This window comes from Onychomys torridus, chromosome 12 (assembly GCF_903995425.1).
Source record: "Onychomys torridus chromosome 12, mOncTor1.1, whole genome shotgun sequence".
Classification (NCBI taxonomy): domain Eukaryota; kingdom Metazoa; phylum Chordata; class Mammalia; order Rodentia; family Cricetidae; genus Onychomys; species Onychomys torridus.
Window position 1 is genome coordinate 73,711,834 of NC_050454.1, and position 18,612 is coordinate 73,730,445.

The following is an 18,612-nucleotide window of genomic DNA, read 5'->3' on the forward strand; positions in this document are numbered from 1 at the left end:
TACAAGCTCAGGTCCCAAGTTCCTGGTCCATGTGACACCTACTGTGTGATGTAGTGTTGTGTGATCTGTGGGGAGCTGCTGTTTAATATCCATGGGATCCCCATCTGCAGAGTCAGGTAGGGTTGTCTGAAGAAGAATTTCACCTGAGGGAGGCTTTTTTTCCTTATTATTTTCTGAGCAATTCTGTACAACTATCATAGTATACAACTGACCCAGGGATGGCAGAAAGGACAGAGAGAGTCCTCTGCCAAGACTGCACCATTTTCAACAAGGAATTTGAGCATCTGTAGATTTTGACATCTGTGGGGGATCCTGGAATGGCTCCCCTCAGATACTGAAGGATGTCAGTATATAAAATCAAACAATAACCAAGTTGGCCCTAAAAAGAGGGAAGGGGCTAGGCAAGAGTAGGAGAAGAAAGTCTAGAAGGTTTATATGGAATGAGTGAGTGATATGTGTGTTTGTGTGTCTATGTATGTATATGTATATGTGTGCAAGCATTTGTGTGTGTTTGCATATATATGTATACATATGTATGTCTACATGCATGTATATATGTGTGTATATATGTGTGTGCACATGTATGTTTGTCCCTTATCACTGTTTTGAGTGGTTCTCAAATTTGACTGCTTATCAGGACCACTCAGAAAGGTGAGAGAACATTTGCTGTCCTCAGCCCCAGGCTCAGAGATTCTGAGATGTTGGTTATGGAGTTCTTTTAGTTCTCAGGCTGAGGGCTGGTTCTCCAGGGACTCTACAGCCCTGAAGGAGTCACTGGCCACCTTAGGAGATGATAGCTACATGCTTGGTGCCTATTTACTCACAAGCATATGTCCCCCACTTTCACAGGTGAGTGTGACTGTGCCTTTGTGGGCATGTCTGATTTTGCTTGTGTGTATGTTTGCATGTGCATGTCTCAAAGACAACAGGTGCAACTCCACACATACATGACCGGGTTTACACCACAGACACAGAAAATTGATGTTAGGGATCAAGACATTTCAGTGAAGGCTTTCTCTGTGGTCCTTCCTTGGTTTGTAGATGGTGACTTCTCTGTGCCTCTCAAGGTTGTTCTCTCTGTGTGCTTTCACCCTGATCTCATGAGGATACCAGGAGTTTCACACTAGGCTATTCTAACAGCCCATCTTAATGTTTGTTAGCTCCGTGAATGCTCTGTGCTCAATCAGCCATGGTTCAAGCTACTGGGGATTAGTGAATTGGAAAGTGGTACCCAATTCAGGCCATGATAGCTTTCACCTCCTCTTCCATATTAATCCCTAACAATTGTGCATTCAACTCACTAATGCTGCAGCTCTGCCAGGCATGTCCAGTCTAAGCTTTTTCTCTTGGAATCCTAGCATCTGTTTCTTCTTTCCCAAGACCCAGCATGCTGCAAGTATGCAAGCTTGTGTGTGTGTGTGTGTGTGTGTGTGTGTGTGTGTGTGTGTGTGTGTAGAAAACTCAGGGTCTGCTGCAGCATTTGGTGAGCAGGTAAGGGCTGGCTCTCAGTGACTTCTTTGCTTTTCCTCTTTGCAGCAACCCAGGCTGTAAAACACATGTGGAACTCTGTGAAGTTTGTTATTGAAGGGTTGTGTCTTCACCATATGGCACCCTGGGTTCAAGCATCTCCTGGGAGGGATGGAGTGGTTGCATTTCAGAAGCTATATGGTCTCCTCTGAGGATAGTGAGCTTCCCTTTATCTTGGTTGTTTGCAGAGCAGATAGCACTATGGTCCTGGGTCTACTTCCAGAGCCTGGGGATATCATGATATTGAGCCTAAGGATATCATGATATTGAGCCTTCATAAGGGTGAGTTGGGAGCACAGAGAGGATGAAGAGGGCAGTATCCTTACTAGTTTATATGGTTAGGATGCATAACTAATTTGTATATAATATACACAGTAGCATATATGTGTGCATATACTGTATACCATACTACCCACATCTTTCACTCTGTGAAATATGTACCCTGGTGAGCATCCAGTGCTCACACACTTGGGAGATATGATGCCCATGACAATGGCTCTGAGTTAGGTAGGGCACCTGTAGGAGTTGTAGGTGAGGTTCTGGCTTGCTGCTCTCTATGCTACACCCATGTGCATGGACTAGAGCTCTTAGCAGAGTGCCTTGCTTTGCTCCTTTGCATTTGGAGACACATAGAAAGATGGCTGTGCTGCTGGCATGGGGAACATAAAGTTGACAGCTTGGGGAGGACACAGCAGAGAAGAGGAAACCAGTAGACAGGGTGTAATGCAGGCCCGCCTGGGTGCAGGGAGGTGCTAGGATAGGCATTGGGGACACTAGGAAAGGTTTTGAGGCACTTGACCTGGTCTTTCTAGTCATGGTGATGCTCACTGGGATCAGATAAAACATAGGCTGTAAACGCTGCTCATCTGGCAGACACTACATTGTGGATATCAAGGCTCCCAAGGTCAGGACTGAAGGGGGAAAAAGAGCTTCTAACCCACAAGGCTAGACAGGACCAGGGTGAGGAGCCCAGGGTGCAGAGACCTTCCCTGGCATCCTTTTCAATAGGTGGGGCTGTGAGAACCCTAAGGGAAAAAAGCTGCTCCCCATCACTGACGATTGGGACTCAGGACTGTTTGACCCTGTCACAACATACATCTGTTCATGTCCTTCCACCCTAGGGTCCGAGCAGACAGACAAATAGGGGTGAGGGACAGGGGACAGAACTGGTACACTCTAAAGTCTGAGACTGGTGCCCCCAAAGGGAGGGAGGAGACAGTGGTTGGAAGCTCAAGAGGGACAAGAGCCACTTCCCACTAGTTCCCCATTGTTCCTCCCTGGGAAACCAAACCTGTCAATTACAGACATGTGAGATATATTCCCTGAGAGTGTAAATCTCATACCTCCCAATACATCAACAGTGGCAGTCCTGTGATCAGTGGCATGCCTGTGATTGTTATATTTATCTCTCCTTTAAATTAAAAAAAAAAAAGCCTTTCAAAGCAACAGGTTTCCTTATGGCCTTTCATAATCCTTAGTTTTGGTTGGCTGTACCCAGGCCCTCTTCTCCCCCGTTTCCTTGCCCTTCTTCCTCATTTATATCCTCTACCCCCAGAATTCCTTGTCCACTTCCATGTCACAGGTATTATTTTACCCTCCCCACCCGTCCCTTGAACCCACCCTCATTCAAATAAACACATGTAAAAAGTTGAAGTCAGGATCTCCATATGAGCAGGAACATTTGTCTTTTTGAGTCTGGCTTACCTCACTTACTATAAGTATTTCCCATTTCCATCCATTTCACTGCGAATGTCACGATTTCTTTTCTTCTATTGCTGAATAAAACCAACTGTACCGCATTTTTATTATCCATTCATCTGCTGATGGGAAACCAGGATGATTCTCTTTCCTTGCTATTGTGGCCAGAGCAGCCACGAACATGGATGAGCAAATATCTCTGTGGTAGGGTGTCAGATCTTTTAGGGTGGATGCGCTGGCGTTCAGCAAATTACTTGGTTCCTGGATGGAAGCGGAGCAGAGACCTTCCATGCAATTTCACTGTATTCCACTAGGTGGCTCTTTGCACTCTCGGATGTCTGCAGGCTTTCAGACAGGTGAATGCATCTCATTGGCTGGTGGGAGGCATGATGCCACCCAGCAGCTCTTTTTAAGAGAAAAGCCAGGACCAGAGAAACAGCCACCCCTGAGCATTGCCTTCTGTGCTGTTCTGTGGGACCTAGCTGCGGAGTCAGGCCAACATGAGTGAGGTGAGCAACGCTTGCACTTAGCACAAGGAAACCGGGGAGTGAGAAGGGTCTGCACCTCTGGGACAGGAAGGGTGCCCAGAGGGGCTGAGGGGCAAATGAACCCTGTCATTATTTGCTTTGAGGATAGAGTCTCCTGATAGCTCGGTTTGAATGGCAGTGTAGAAATTGGTTAAGTTTACAACTTTTGAAATTAGCCGTACAAAGAAAGAGGGGTAGGTATATTGTTTCTGAGCTGTGACTTTGGGCTTTGTACCTCCGAAGAGAAGGCTAGTTGTTTGGTTCTTTCATGAGGGTTTGTGCTCCTTCCAGGGAGTGTGTCCTCATGTGTCTCCTTGGGACGCAATCTGATTGTTAGCAGATAGAGCCAGCCACCTGGCCTCAGAAGAGAGGTGGGGAAGGGGGTGAGGATTTGTGTTGGGTGGCAGATCCTGCAGCATTGCCTGTGACAGGGAGGGCTTGCCATTAATCTGCTAATCAGAGCCCCAGGAAACATGCAAAGTCCAAGCCTGTGTGTGTGTGTGTGTGTGTGTGTGTGTGTGTGTGTGAGAGAGAGAGAGAGAGAGAGAGAGACAGAGACAGAGACAGAGACAGAGACACAGAGAGAGAGAGAGAGACAGACAGACAGAGAGAGACAGAGAGAGAGACAGAGAGAGAGACAGAGAGAGAGACAGAGACAGACAGACAGACAGACAGACTGCTACCTCTGAGGCACCAGGGGGTGTTGGCAGAAGAGCACATTTCAAACTGAAGACCCTTCTATGATTATGATTATGTGTATACAGAACATGTTATGCTGGGGGAAACTGGTGGCTTGCATATTTTTCTCTTAAGAAGAGATTGTAATCTCTCCCACATAAAGATTTGGGGTTATACAATGCTATCCTCTTTTGACTAGAAGCCTGGGCAAGTCCGTTTTCATTTCTCCTTGGTTGATACTTAATTACTTTGAGAGATCGGTTATCATCTTTGTATTTTATTTAAAAAATTGTTTGACAGATGGGTGATCTTTTTTTGGAAGTCTAGAGTAGAATTAACAACTTCAGAAATCGAATGCCTCCTCAAGGCTCTCTTCTCTTTGACGGGAGGCTTTGGGCATTAACAGGAAGAAGGGCGAGGCGGTGCTGCACTGAGGCACAGGACCTGGGGTAGAGCCAAGAGCTTGGGGGAGGGGGGTGGATCTGGGCCGGGAGATGGGAGTCTCCAGGCAACCCTGGGAACAGGAGCCACAGTGACAGCCATTGGTTACCTCATGGTGTAAATGCTGAGAGCAGTGTGCCAAGCACTCCTACATGTGTCCCCTTCTGTGAGCCTCTCAATACTCAGGGCAGTCTGTGATGGATGAGGAAACCGAGCCACAGAGCAGTGGACTAACTGATTCCAGGCCACCAGCCACCAATCAGGAGATTGAGGACTGGCCTGCTCACACTGAAGTCGTTGATACCAGGTTCCTGATGGTGTCTAAATGCTCATGAGGCTCTTTGAACAGCTGGGGCAGGGAGGAGCAGAAGGAGGCTAGTATCAGGGGAAAGCAAGCCTAGGCTCTGATGAGCAAGGGCTTTGAGGACAAGGTCTCTTTTCCTTTCTATGTGGAGGGCAGGTTTTCTTCTAGGCTTCACTGAGACTTCAGAAGCACAAGGCGTAGAGAAACCTTGTTTGCAGTAAGAAGGGTCAGGTCTTCCCATACATAACTCAGCAGAGTCTCACCAAGGAGGGGCCTAGAGAGCAGACTAGTTTGCAGCAGGGGCCCTGCTCCTATGCTCAGTTAGTAACTGGGACAGAGCTCCTCCACTTACTTCCTGTTGAGGCTCATGATGCGAGGGAGGTCCTCCAGAGCCTCCTTGGTCATTCAGCAGATCTCTTGACCATGTGCATCTCCAGGGAGGAGCTCTGTCCCAGAGTGTGACCCACAATTAGGATCACAACCTCCTTTCTGCTGAATCTGTATTTAGGGCAGTCTCACACACCCCACCCTGTCCCAGCTATCCATAAGATAGAGTCATAGCCTGAGTGTTCATTCCTTTAAACCCTGTGGGTAAAAGTCCCTAAAATGCAGACTCTTGCATCTGTGTCCCCTGTCCTTCAACATCCCAGCATTCCCTTGCTCCCATCCCGGCTTCTCATCCACACCACTGCTCCCGAGCTCCCCCTGCTGGCCAGTCTCCAAGTCCCTGGCTGATGGTGTTCCTGGGAAAAGAGGAATTTTATCCTTTGACTAAAACTTAAAAATTTAATAAAGGGGACAAACAGCTGAGGAACTGGGAAAGGGCACAAGTCCCGAAGGTTCTCTTCAGTTGGATGAACTACACACATGGCTTCTAGTATTAATAATTCCCAGGCAGGACTGGAGGCACATGATCATTATGTGCTTATTATATGACTAGTTGTCAGTCAAAGCAGAGGTATTGATGTCCCTCTGCCCTCAGGCTTATTTGGGGGCTGGAGCGTGAGTGTGTGTGTGTGTGTGTGTGCGTGTTGTAAGTCTCCTTCTGCAGCCCTCAGGGTTCATTGTAGCTGCAGAAACTCCAGAGATTTCTCACTATTCAGTAATTATAAACCTGGGCTGGACAGAAAAGACCCCGAAAAACCAAAGGCTCCCTGGGGTCAGCTCTGTCCTCCTGGGACCTCTGGCCTTGAAGGGGAGGAAGGGACAGCAGTAAACTGGTTCTGAAGCTGGCTCTAAACCGGACCACTTAACACAGTGTGTGTTTCATACCTCAGAACCGTTATTTAGTGTTTCACCGCCGGGGGGTTGACATTTGTCAAGGAGAACAGCTGAAGTGTAGAAAGGGACTTGATATGACACTCATGGGAGACCTGCCCTATACTAAACAGAAATGGAGGAGGCTGTGGGGTGGGGACGGGGTGGGGTGGGGTCAGGGAACAGGGGCTGGGAGGAGAGGAAGGAGGGGAGACTGCAGCCTGGGTGTAAAATAAATAAATAAAAATAAATTTATTTAAAAAGCAGAACAAAAAATAAGTATAGAAAGGAAATAAATCCAAATTCAGGGCAGTGTCAGAGTGGACGTGGTTTGGGGCATCTGCTTTTCATCAGTATTAAAGTATGTCAGATGTGCTTGGGGCCATCTAGGAGATGCATTGGGAAACAATTTTGTAGGGATCGAAATGTAGGCTTAAATCTAGTAACCACATTTGAAATCTTCTCAGCAAGGCCCAAGATTACAAAGTAGCATGTACAAGAAGGAAGAGCCTCCCTTTGCTAAAAAGAATTCCTGGGAGCAAATATAGTGTCCTAGGTCCTCACTGGGGGGTTTGCTTTTAAGTGGCTTTTCAAACCAAACCAAACCAACCAAGCAAGCAAACAAGCAAGCAAGCAAGCAAACAAACAAACAAACAAACAAAACTAATTTAGGACAGCCTGGAGTGTGATTTTTTTTGGGGGGGTGTGTGCTTCAAGATAGGGTTTCTCTGTGTAGCTTTGTGCCTTTCTTGGAACTCGCTTTGGAGATCAGGCTGGCCTCGAACTCACAAAGATCCACCTGCATCTGCCTCCCAAGTGCTGGAATTAAAGGTGTGCGCCACCACCGCCTGGCCCTGGAGTGAGATTTTAATGGAGAATGGATTTAGAACATGACATGCCCTATCACCCTGTTTGGAAGGTATTTGGCGAGACAATCCCATTGTATATCAGACAACAGCTGTTAGTTGGACATGAGACCATAAGCCTCCCTGGAGCTCTATCCTGGGCTCTCTGCCTGTTTTGGCTTAGGTGGGATGGGTTAGCCCAGAGTCAGGGCTGAGGATCTTTGGCCCATGTAGACACTGGCCACAGTGAAAGGGCTATGCCTGGTGAAGATGTGCTTGAGACAAGATCACAGACATTCAAGGGCATATGTGTGCACACACATATATGTTCCCCAAGCACTGAAATGGACCCGTTCGTTGCCTCTTACTGAAAACAGTGATCTGGAAGGAAAGAAGAAAGCAGGGGCTGACCGCACCTCAGGAGTCTCCCTGCATGGGAATACCGGGAGAAGGCACAGAAGATGGAATTAGAAGTAGATACTGGTTAAAAACATGCAACATTGGCTTGGGGCCTCACACAGTGTGCTCTCACGGGAACGCAGTAGAGAGACAGATGAGGAGATGAAAGGGCCCAAGGTGAGGATTAGAGCTGCAGTCTAGACTCTCCGGACTTCACTGCCATAGCGAATTGGAGCCAATACTTTGTGTGGGTGACTGGGTTTGGGGAAAGGCTGTGTAGCTTAGACCAGTGGTTAAGCATGGATTCTGAGACAAATATGGTGTTTTCAATGGAAGGTTGAATGGCAACTTGATTTCTTTTGTAAGTCTGGCCTCATTTAGAAGAACACACGAAGTAGGTATATGGAAAGATCTAGTGAGATCCACTTAGTAAATTTTTATTACCATACATTATTTGTACAGATTAGTGGATTTCACATTGTTATTTTCAAATGTGGACTTAGCTCATGTTAAACCACACAATGGTAAACATTATTTTCCCCCTTAAATGGGGGATATTAAGTCTTGCTGGATAGTGACTACAGTGTAGGTTCCAAGGTTAGGCACAAAAGCATGTTTTCAGGGCTGGTGATTGCAGTGGATTGCCATAAAACTTGCTTGCTCAAAATGCATCTTGTTAACTAAGCTCAAGATTCAAGCACCCAGTGTTTTCTCTTTTGAATTCTAAGAATGAATGAAGGCAAGGTGCATTATTATTATTTTTTCCAGAGAGAAAGCTGAATACATGACTCACAATTGATTTTATTAAAGGTTTGGTGGAGGTGGTGTGATCAATCGAGAAGAGGACCCAGGCAAGCCTCTTGAGTCCATGGTGGACACAGCCCCTGCACCAGCATTTAGACTGTAATTTCTTCCCTTAGACCGAGAGGTCTTATTCCAGTGAAATTGTTTGTGCTTCCTCAGTTCTCAGTCTGCAGGGTGTAGGAATCATTTAAACACAAACGTAGACCCACCAGCTCCAGGCTCAGGGTTTCGTACTCATTTCTGTGAAGCGTTTAAAGGCTGCAGGTGTATAGATTTGTATTCTCTTTGTCTCTGGCTTCCTCAACCCAGCTCGAGCCAGCATGCTCTTAAGGCCCTGCAGGTGCACTGTATGGACTGGAAGCATCCTTCCTGGCCTGTGGACCTGACGATGGGAGAGGGGGGCTCCAGGGGCAGAGCTGGGCTTCTGTCCAGCAACTGAATGAATTAGTGGATTTCCAGGGTGGATTACCAGCTTCTGTGACTGATGCTCCAGGGCTCTTTCTCCAGGCATTCATACTGATGGAGGATGTGTCAGCAGGGGACAGAGCCTGCACTTTGTTCCTTGCTCCCGGTTTGAAACCCAAGTGTGCCACTCAGATTTTTTTTAGTGGGAGATGGAGGTGTGGCCATACACGAAGAACACATGCTTTCATAAAAGCAAAAGAAAAGGAGAGAAGATGGGGAAACCCCAAGAGAAAGAACACTCGGCATTTGGGAAATGCCAGGAAAAGTACAAGAGCTGAGAAGGGGTCAGCTCAGACAGAGCACATCTCTGTCAGTCTCCTCTGAGGCGGACTCACTTCAGAAGAGTTGAATGGACTCTAAACCAAAAGGACAGACAGACAGAGCCTGGGGCGGCTGGAAATTGGCTCTACTGTATTGACACAGAATAGTTTGGCTGTGTGAGAAGAGAAAAGTCTAGGCAGGTCTTTCATAGTAGGGCTTCTGGCATGGAGACAGGCATGTAAATCACAGCATATTGTTGGAGGAAAAATATGTCTAAACAGACGGAAAGCAGGTTGTAGATGTAAATATTTTAATCAACAGTTAAAATTAGCTATCAATAATCATCAAATTGTTACAGCAATGAAAACAGGTATTTTAATTAAAACATTTGACTGGTTCATTATTTTCTTATTATTAATGTTATTTTTGTGTGCTCATATGTGTGGGGGTACATGTACTTGTATGTGCACATGGTGGAGGACAGAGGACAGTCTCTAGTGGTGCTCTTCAGCTGTTCAGCTTTCTTTTGAGAAAGGTTTGGAGCTTACAAGTTGGCTGTGCTGGCTGGCTAGTAAACTCAGGGGTCTGCCTGTCTCCACCTCCTAGTGTTGGGATTAAAGGTACCCACTGCCATGCCTGGCTTTTTATGTGAGTGCTTGGGATTTGCATTCCCATGCTTGTTTGCAAATATTTTGCTGACAGAGTCATTTTCCCAGCCCCACATTTGGCTACTTTAGGTCCCAAAATATGTTTAGATGTTTAAATATCTTAAACAGGACTGTACACAGAAGGCAACCAACCCAAAAGCATGTTCTTGGGGTGGTCCAAGGTGGAGGAGTCCCTTCTACACCCACAGCCCTGTGATAGACCCCTGCCCTGCTGGCCTCAGCCTTGCACTTTGGCTATGCTATTTCCAGTCTTTAAACTGAAGTGAGGTACACACTTCTCTTCAATTGAGTAGAAACATGAAAAGTTCATGGGTACAACCAACAAAACTAGGCTGCCACATCCCTTGGTGGCCCAAACCCATAAATCTAACACCTGTTTCCAGGGCTGCTTTCTGTGACCAATTCAGCCTAAGTTACACACATTGGGAATTAATCTGCCTATTATTGTTTGTGCCTCACGAATAGTTCCAAATCTCTGCATCAGGATCTCATGGTGTGACTTGTCTTTCAGTTTCTGAGAGAGAAAGCACTTGCCCAGATTTACGGCTTTGTCAATGGAGATATCAATCACCTACTAACCTCCTGTGTTTTCTATTTGTTCTTACCCTGCCACCTTCTAGGTAAAACAGAGACAAATGAGAAGTGTAGGGCATGAAAGCAAGCCTCCACACACGATAGGATCTCTGCACCGAGCATCTGGTTGGGGTTCAGAGTGGATTGTTCTTATCACACAAAGGAAGCCATTTTCAGTGTAAAGCAGTGTGAGACCAGGTGCAGGGAAGTACCTCTCTCTACATGGTTTCTGCCCTCTTTTGGTAGACAGTCTTAGCTACAAGACTCAGATGTCAGACATACCTCTATCATCCAGTCACTGATCTTTTTCTGACTGGGCTGGGATCTGGGCTGACTTGAGAGAACATTCCTCCTGATACTAAAATCCAAACTTGTTTTAGTGAGGTGTGACCAAAGAAACAGTCATATGACCCCAGAGCACCACACCTGACTGGGGTAAAATGCTTAGCAAAGTGACTAGCTACATTTTTTTTTTTTTACATAATTGTTGGAAATGACAATGCATGTGAATATTTATCTAAATCAAGTAAGGGTAATACAATAAGGAAATGTACCCTCCATTTTCCTAAGATCTTTTTCAGAGGCTGGGACAGAAGTCTGTCATGTGACTAGATTCCAATACAAAAAAGTGAATTGGAGTTGACAGGTAGCTGAGTTTGTAGAGTGCTTGACCAAGCTGTGGGTCATAACACATAAATGGGACATGGTAGTGCATGTCTGTACTGCCAGCCTTGGGGTAGACAGATGGAGGCATGTGGATCACACGTTGAAGGTCATCTTTGCTTATATAGCAAGTTTGAGGCCAGCAAACAAAACATTAAAACATTTTATCTACTCTAACATGGAAATTTCCTACATGTATAATGTTCTTATTTGATAATAGTATTTCATTTGGGGTTATTTTCTTGAGCCTAGAAGATAGGCAATTGTACCTTGGTTTTTTTTTTTTTTTTTTTTTGTTCTAGTTGTACACACAAAGACATTCCTGAGTCTATGAAATGGTCACCCTCTGCTCAGGGCTGGCATCTGTACTGGTATGGGGGTGAGTGTCTGAAATACTGTAGCAGACACAGAAACCTGTGTACACCCGCCTGGAACAAGAGCTTGGAGACTTCCTTTTCAAAGAGTTCCAGGTGGAACAGCACACCTAAGTTGTGATAGCCAGTGGTTTGCTGCTATTCTGTCCCTGTGTCTGAGGACTCCTCTGTTGCCATCACCAATCTTTCCCCTCCCACCTCTGACTTTCTGCTTAGCATCATTGCCCTAACAATGATGCTGTCATCAACACATCACTGTTTGGATTGCTCATGCCTCTCATAGATATTGACAGGACAGTAGAATAATGTCCCCAAAGGACCTTGAGGTCTCTGATATTCTGTGTGGTTAAACCCCATCATTGACAATTTTTGTACATATATGCATACTCAGTTTTGTTTCTTTTAAAATTATGCTTATGTGCTAATATGGTTTAGCTGTGCCTGTAGCATGGTGTGTTACATGCCATAGGGAGGTGCAATTAGTTAAAGACAGATGGTGTGATCTGAGTACTCTGCATGGAGCATGAGGCATCTGACGTGGCATAGTAATACTGTCAAGGCATACCATTAAGGAGGGTATCAAGGGCAATTTCCAGCTATGAGAGTCTCATGACACCCCCAGAGAAAGGGAAAATCCTATCAGTCCAGTTATTAGCTATTTGTGAAACTCAATCTTTAAAGGCTATCACCATAAGTAGATGCACACATAAACCCTCAGTTCTCTTCACTCTGTGTGATTCTGACAGTGACTCACCTTATAACCTCAGAGGTATTCATACAATGATCCTGTCAATGATCCCCCAGAGCTGTGCTGTGTACATGTGCAGCTGAACATGGTGGTTCTGCTCCTACTGGCCTGGTGTCACTTGTTTAAGAACTATTGATACAAGGAAAGACTATGGCTATGCATAGAAGTCAAAGACTTGAAGGAGACTGTTAGTCACATCATTCAAAGTGGTCATTTTCATTTTTCATTTGTTACCATCCACCTACCTACCTACCTACCTACCTACCTATCATCTATCTACTATTTCTCTCTCTCTCTCTCTCTCTCTCTATCTTTCATCTATCATCTATCTATCATCTATCAATCATCTATCATCTATCAACCATCTATCATCTATCTATCTTCTATTATTTATTATCTATCAGTCATCTATGTATGTATATATCTGTCTGTCTGTCTGTCCACTTGTCTTCTATCCATCTATCCATCAGTCTTCAAGGCAGGTCCTTTCAGCATCCCTCAGTCTAGCCTCCTGGGGACAAATGACCCTCCTGTTGCAGCCTTTCCAGTACCTGGGACTCATTGGCACTTTTCACTGGCTTGAAAGCATTCATTTTTCATTAGGGGACTGAGTGACCTGAAATTAATCTTGTTGAAAATCTCAGAGCTCTTGCAGAAAAGCTGCTCTTGTTTTCTCTCCCACATTTCTCATCCTATTAAATTTCTCATTTTCTGTCATATTCTGGAAGCTACCCACTACCTTTTGTACCGGTCTCACTTCCACTTAAGTCTCTGCAAGAAATAATTGGAAACAACATAGTCCTGGTTATTTTTCTTAGTCTCTAGCAAAAAGAGCCCCATGCAAGTCTAGACAAAGCCAGTTTTCCCTCCCAGACTCTTCCTGGTTTCCCAGTGCTTCATTTTCTGTTCGGATTTCTTTGCCCCCACATCCCAATCACATGTTATCATTACTATGCCCATAGAATAGTTTGTGGAGATGCTGTGGGCAAAGTTTACTTTGGTCTTGTAGAATTTTCTTGACTATCACTTAAGACCAACCACTTCCATGCCCCACTCACCTCCCAGGGCTCTGAGTAAGAAAGAATATTCTATGTCCCAGAGAATGCTGGCCCTTGTTCTGATCAAAGCTGTTGCATATATCATTGACAAGCACACATTTGATAGGTCATATTGCTTCCTGTCCTCTACGAGTGTGACATTATAAGTGGCTGTGTCTTCCACACCTTTTAATCCCTAGCCCACAGTATTGAACTTCCTCTGGTGGACTTCTGGTTACCTGTCACACACTGCTGAGGGGATGGAAACACACAGTCCTGACCTTTTAGAGTGGAGAGACAGAGCCACACGAGATTGATTCTACTATGTCTTCTACATGAGGTACAAGTATCAGGGAAATATTAGGTGATTTGTGCAGGGCTGAGAAGAAGAAGAAAGGTGAGGTTCAGCTACCCAAGGAGGGAGGACTCGGTTACTGATGAGGTTCACATAACAGTTAGTAGATCTTAAAGGATTAACATTTTAGAGTCAACTGAGAGGTTATCCATAGTCACGTTGTGTGAGCTATGCTTAATTTTAAGCTTCATGTCTTGGAGTCTCTCCCTATTGCTGTGATACAGAGCTCTGATGGTAGCAACTTAAGGGAAAAAGGATTTATCTCCAAGTACAGTCCTTCATGATGATGAAGTCCATCATGACAGCAGAAACTCAAGGGGACTGGTGACACCACACCCACCAACAAGACACAGGAAGGGAGGAAAGCAAACGAGATTGTCTCCTTTTATGTAATCTGGGACTCCCCTCCTAGGGAAGGGTCCGTGTCCATGTTGAAGATGGGTCTTCCCGCAGGAACTAACATAATCAAATGACCTTCCATAGGCACATACAGAGACTCTGTCCAGGAGATTCTAGACTTTGATCAGGTTGACACTAGCTATCACAAGCCTCAATGTCAAGAATATCCTAAAATATACAGAACACATTCCCATTCTTACTAATAATAGAGAGGCTTCATGGATTTCCACATTGCTTAAAAAACATGAAGAGGAAAAAGTTTCCTGTGATACATTGGTGATAGGTCACAAAAGTGCAGTCAACAATATTTTTCTTGGGATTTTACACCTTGCTTTATTTTGTAAGGTTTACACATTCTAATTCTGAGAAAGCTGGTGAATTTAGACCTGTCTGCAACTGATCTTCCAGGAGTGCTAGTGCTGATTCATGATGGCATATGGTTGCATTCTTTGAGCCTTAGGGCCCCAGGTGGCTTCCTGACCATCATTATTATTCTCTTCTTTTTAGACTTTGCCCTCGGATGGACTCAGCTTCTATTTATAACCCAGTTCCCACATCTGCATTAGCCCTGTGAAAATCTCTAGCTAATACAGGACTATCTCTCAAAAACATTTTTTTTTCTGTCAGTGTTCTCCACATTAGGAATGTAGGCTATTTTGCCTCTTTTTGAAGAATATTTCTTAAAATAGCTGTAGCAATTTGTCAAACACCTCCATCGAATACCTCCTTCAGGTTCATAGCTGGTTCCCCACTCCGCTGAGATTTAATCTCTCTTGTCTTCCACACCAGCCTGCTTCATTCTAGGGGCCACCTTATATATATATATATATATTCTCATGTCATCATTTCTCTGCTGAGTTCTTGCTGAGAGTCAGTTCTGGGAGAGACTCATGTGAGCATTTCCCTGCAGTTGAATTCTGGATGAAGACTTTGAATTTTCACACAGGAAAAAAAAAAGCAGCCTAAAGTGATTGTAGAACTGTGAGAAGTGGTCTCAGGGGATCGCTGTTCTGGCTTGCTGGGTCCCTTCAGAATCACAAAGCAGAAGTGAGACATGGGAAAGGGCCAGCAGATCTAGCAGAAAGGGAGAGATTTAAAAACATCAACTGTTAAGCCCACTCTTTCTTCTTATTTCTTTCTCATGGCTTTTTTGAGGTGTTTTAGCTCAAGGTTGGGACATCTAAGAGGACTGGGATCTGACTGGTGACAATTTGTGAAAAAAAAAATTAGAACTTCCCTTGTTAAACATTCTTAAGAATGTTAAGGTGTGACAACAGAACATTAGACCCAATCTGAGGTCCTTCCCCGCCCCTGACATTTATTTATTTAAAAAAAAAGTTTCTTTCCATTTTACATACCAATCCCAGGTCCCCCTCCCTCCCCTTCTCTTGCCCCCCTCCCACCTCCCCCCATCCCCCCCCATTCACTTCTCAGAGAGGGTAAGGCCTCCTCCCTTGGGGAGTCAACAAAGTCCAGCATACTAAGTTTAGGCAGGACCAAGCCCCTCCTGCCTCTGTCAATGCTGAGCAAGGTATCCCACTCTAGGGAATGTGTTCCAAAAAGCCATTTCATGCACCTGGGATAAGTCCTGGTTCCACTGCCAGAGGCTCCCCAAACAGACCTAGCCACAAAACTGTCACCCACATTCAAAGGGCCTAGTTTTGTCCCATGTAAGTTCCCCAGCTGACAGGCCAGAGTCCATGAGCTCTTACCAGCTTCTTTTTTAGGGTGTTATATGGCACAGTTACCTAAGTCACTTTACCCTGTGGACAGCCCTGTGTAGACATACAAGCCTTGGTAGCTCTTTGATGAAAACAAACATAACTTAAAAGGAAATGACAGAAATGAAAAAGGAAATGTAATTCTGTCACCCTGATGGGTAAGGGGCTTTAGACATGCAGTCTATTATTTCCATGTGAACTGGAGACTGAGATGGCCCATGTCTGACCCTAGAAGCAGATAGACTGGGTCTTTCTCCCCAGTCTGGAGAGGCTTCTGGGCTGACTCTGAGGAACCTAGTGTGTGATGCTCAAATGAGAAATTTGTTTGTTCAGCAGTCAGTTGGCCAACCCTGAGAATTGTTTGAGCAGTAAGGTTATGAAATAGATTAATACTGTGTGTGTGTGCATGCACACGTGCATGCACGTATATAACTGAGCATGCATACATTTGCATGTGGAGGCTAGAAGACAACCCTGAGTGCATCCTTAGCAATGCTGTTGTCCACTTCCTTTGAGACAGGGTCTCTCACTGAACCTGAAGTCCATCAGTTAGAAATCCTCCTTTCTCTACCTCCCCAGCACCGGGATTACAAATATATCATCACACCTGGCTTTTCCACGAGGGTCCCAGGGATCTGAACTCATAGCCTCATGCTTACATTGCAAGCATCTTGCCACCTGAGCCGTTTTCCTAGCCTTTGGCCTGTCCTCTAATCTGTCGTAATTTTTAAGTATTGAGCTATGATAGCTAATTTAGGACAAAACATCTTCCTTCCCAAAGTATGCAACCTCAGCCTTCTACCATTTTGTGAAGTTATTTTCATTTAAGAGGGGAAAAAAATCTGGCAGTTTCTTTAATTCCAAAAAGGAAAGTCTCCCACGTTGGAAGCTTGGCATCCCCTTCTGAGAGGAACACATTTAGCACCACATAGTGCTAAATAAGCATCTTCGTTCAGCAGATCAGGAGGCTTTGGCTCTGTAGGAATGGCGTTCATGTGGGAGTTAGGAAGTTCACAACCATGTGACCTATAGGTCAGGAGTCACCAAGGGCTCTCCCCGCTCCCAGAACCCTGTTCTCACAGGTGCATGACACAGGCCTGCGAATCTGGCACTGCACTGACTCTGCCCACAGGTGTTTTCACCATCAGGTTCTAAGACAAGCTAATTTGTTTCCTAAAATATAACTGTGTGTGACGTCATCTGTCTCCATGCAGTTGCTTTGTTCTTAAAATAAGGAGGGGCAAAGAGGACCCCAGTCTGCATGTAGATGGACTGAGTTATCTGTACACCAGCGGCAGAAGGCACCTCACAGTCAGTTCCCTCTGTCTTCTAAGTCAAGGCTTTCCCCTGTAATGAGGCAAGGCAAGAGTCAAGTGCAGGACTTCTAAACTGGTCTGTTTAGTTCCATCATCTCACTTGGTAGTAACATGCTTGGGTGTACTTCCAAACCTCTTCCCACCTCAAGCTTTGCATCTGTTAGCTGGGACCTTGGTGTTATACCTTCCACAGGGCCATTTCCCTAACAGTGCCGAGTTGATGCTCCTGCAAAGGGGAACACATAGTCATTTGCATTTGAAGACAGAGCCTTAAACTGATAGAAGAAATGAAATTGCATTTGCCAGACTTGAGGTATCATCCATTCACTCAGCCTTACTATGGGGTTCTCCTGGGTAGCAATGGATTTGTGTCTTTTCTTTCCTCGTATTCCTGCTTGTTTGCTTGATGAAGAAGTTGAGCATAGCAGTTGGTCTTTATTGGCTCAGCAACAAGAGGGTTGATATAGCCAGATGTGGAGATCTCAGCAACCTGGATAGGTGGGCATGCAGGGGCCAGCAGAGAAAGATTCTCCCAGTTGTGTGATTTCATTCAGAAATTATGATGGTTGATTTTGGTTCTCAACTTGATGACTTAGAATCACTATGGAAACAGAACTCTGGACACATCTGGGAGGGTATTTCTGGGTCAACTAAGGTGGGAAGACTCACAGTCAATGTTAGTGACACCCTCCCACAGGCTGGGGTCTCTGAATAAAAAGGGGATAGTGAGCTGAGCACCAGTGTTCATCATTTTCTTCTACTACTTCTACATCTCCTCCTCCTCCTTTTCCTCCTCCTCCCTTTTCTATTTTTGTTTTTTGTTTTTGTTTTTGTCTTTTTTTTTTTTTATGACAGGGTTTCTCTGCAGCTTGGTTGGTCCTGGATCTCACTCTGTAGACCAGGCTGGCCTAGAACTCATAGAGATCCGCCTGGCTCTGCCTCCCTGAGTGTTGGGATTAAAGGTGTGCGCCACCACCGCCCAGCCATTTTGTGCTTCTTGACTGTGGCTACAGTGTGACCAGCTGCCTCACACCCCTGCCACCATGCCTCTGCCACTGTGATGGACTGTACCCTCACACTATGAGCCCTCAAACTGTAAGCCAAAATAAACCCTTCCTTCCTTCTGCCCATTGCTTTTGTCAAGTTAGCAACAGGAAAGGTAACTAAGGCAGCGCTCTCCAGTTGTTTTTGTTCTTCTTTGAGCACACCCAGCCCAGAACTTTACAGGGAATATCTATGATGGGATGGATGATGGAAGAAGGGAATGATCTTGTTACTGTTGACAGCAGTGAAAAGATGCATCTCTGTCTGTGGCCTATTTCTGATACCTCAGTTCATCCCATATGAGCGAGCATTCTGCTGCTCTAGCCTTTGGAATGTAAAAGAACTGAAGGAAATCACACCTTACAAGAGGGACAGGCAGACTCTGTGCTTGTCTTAACTGCCTTACAGCCTGGCTTTCATTCAGGCCTTGAAAACTGGCTCTGCCTGTTGGCTTTTCCCCTTCTTATCATCTTCACAGGTAAACATCCTCAAATGAGCTGCTGTAGGT

General features: G+C 45.2%; 1 protein-coding gene across 1 annotated transcript in view; it reads left to right on the top strand.

The window, feature by feature from the left end:
• The first annotated feature begins 3,554 nt into the window (after positions 1 to 3,554).
• Pcp4 (Purkinje cell protein 4) overlaps positions 3,555 to 18,612 on the top strand; it is a 60,825-nt gene continuing 45,767 nt past the window's right edge. Inside the window, exon 1 of the mRNA XM_036203832.1 lies at positions 3,555 to 3,734. Coding sequence (XP_036059725.1) covers positions 3,726 to 3,734 — 9 coding nt within the window. The 5' untranslated portion in view covers positions 3,555 to 3,725. The remainder of the gene's footprint in view (positions 3,735 to 18,612) is intronic.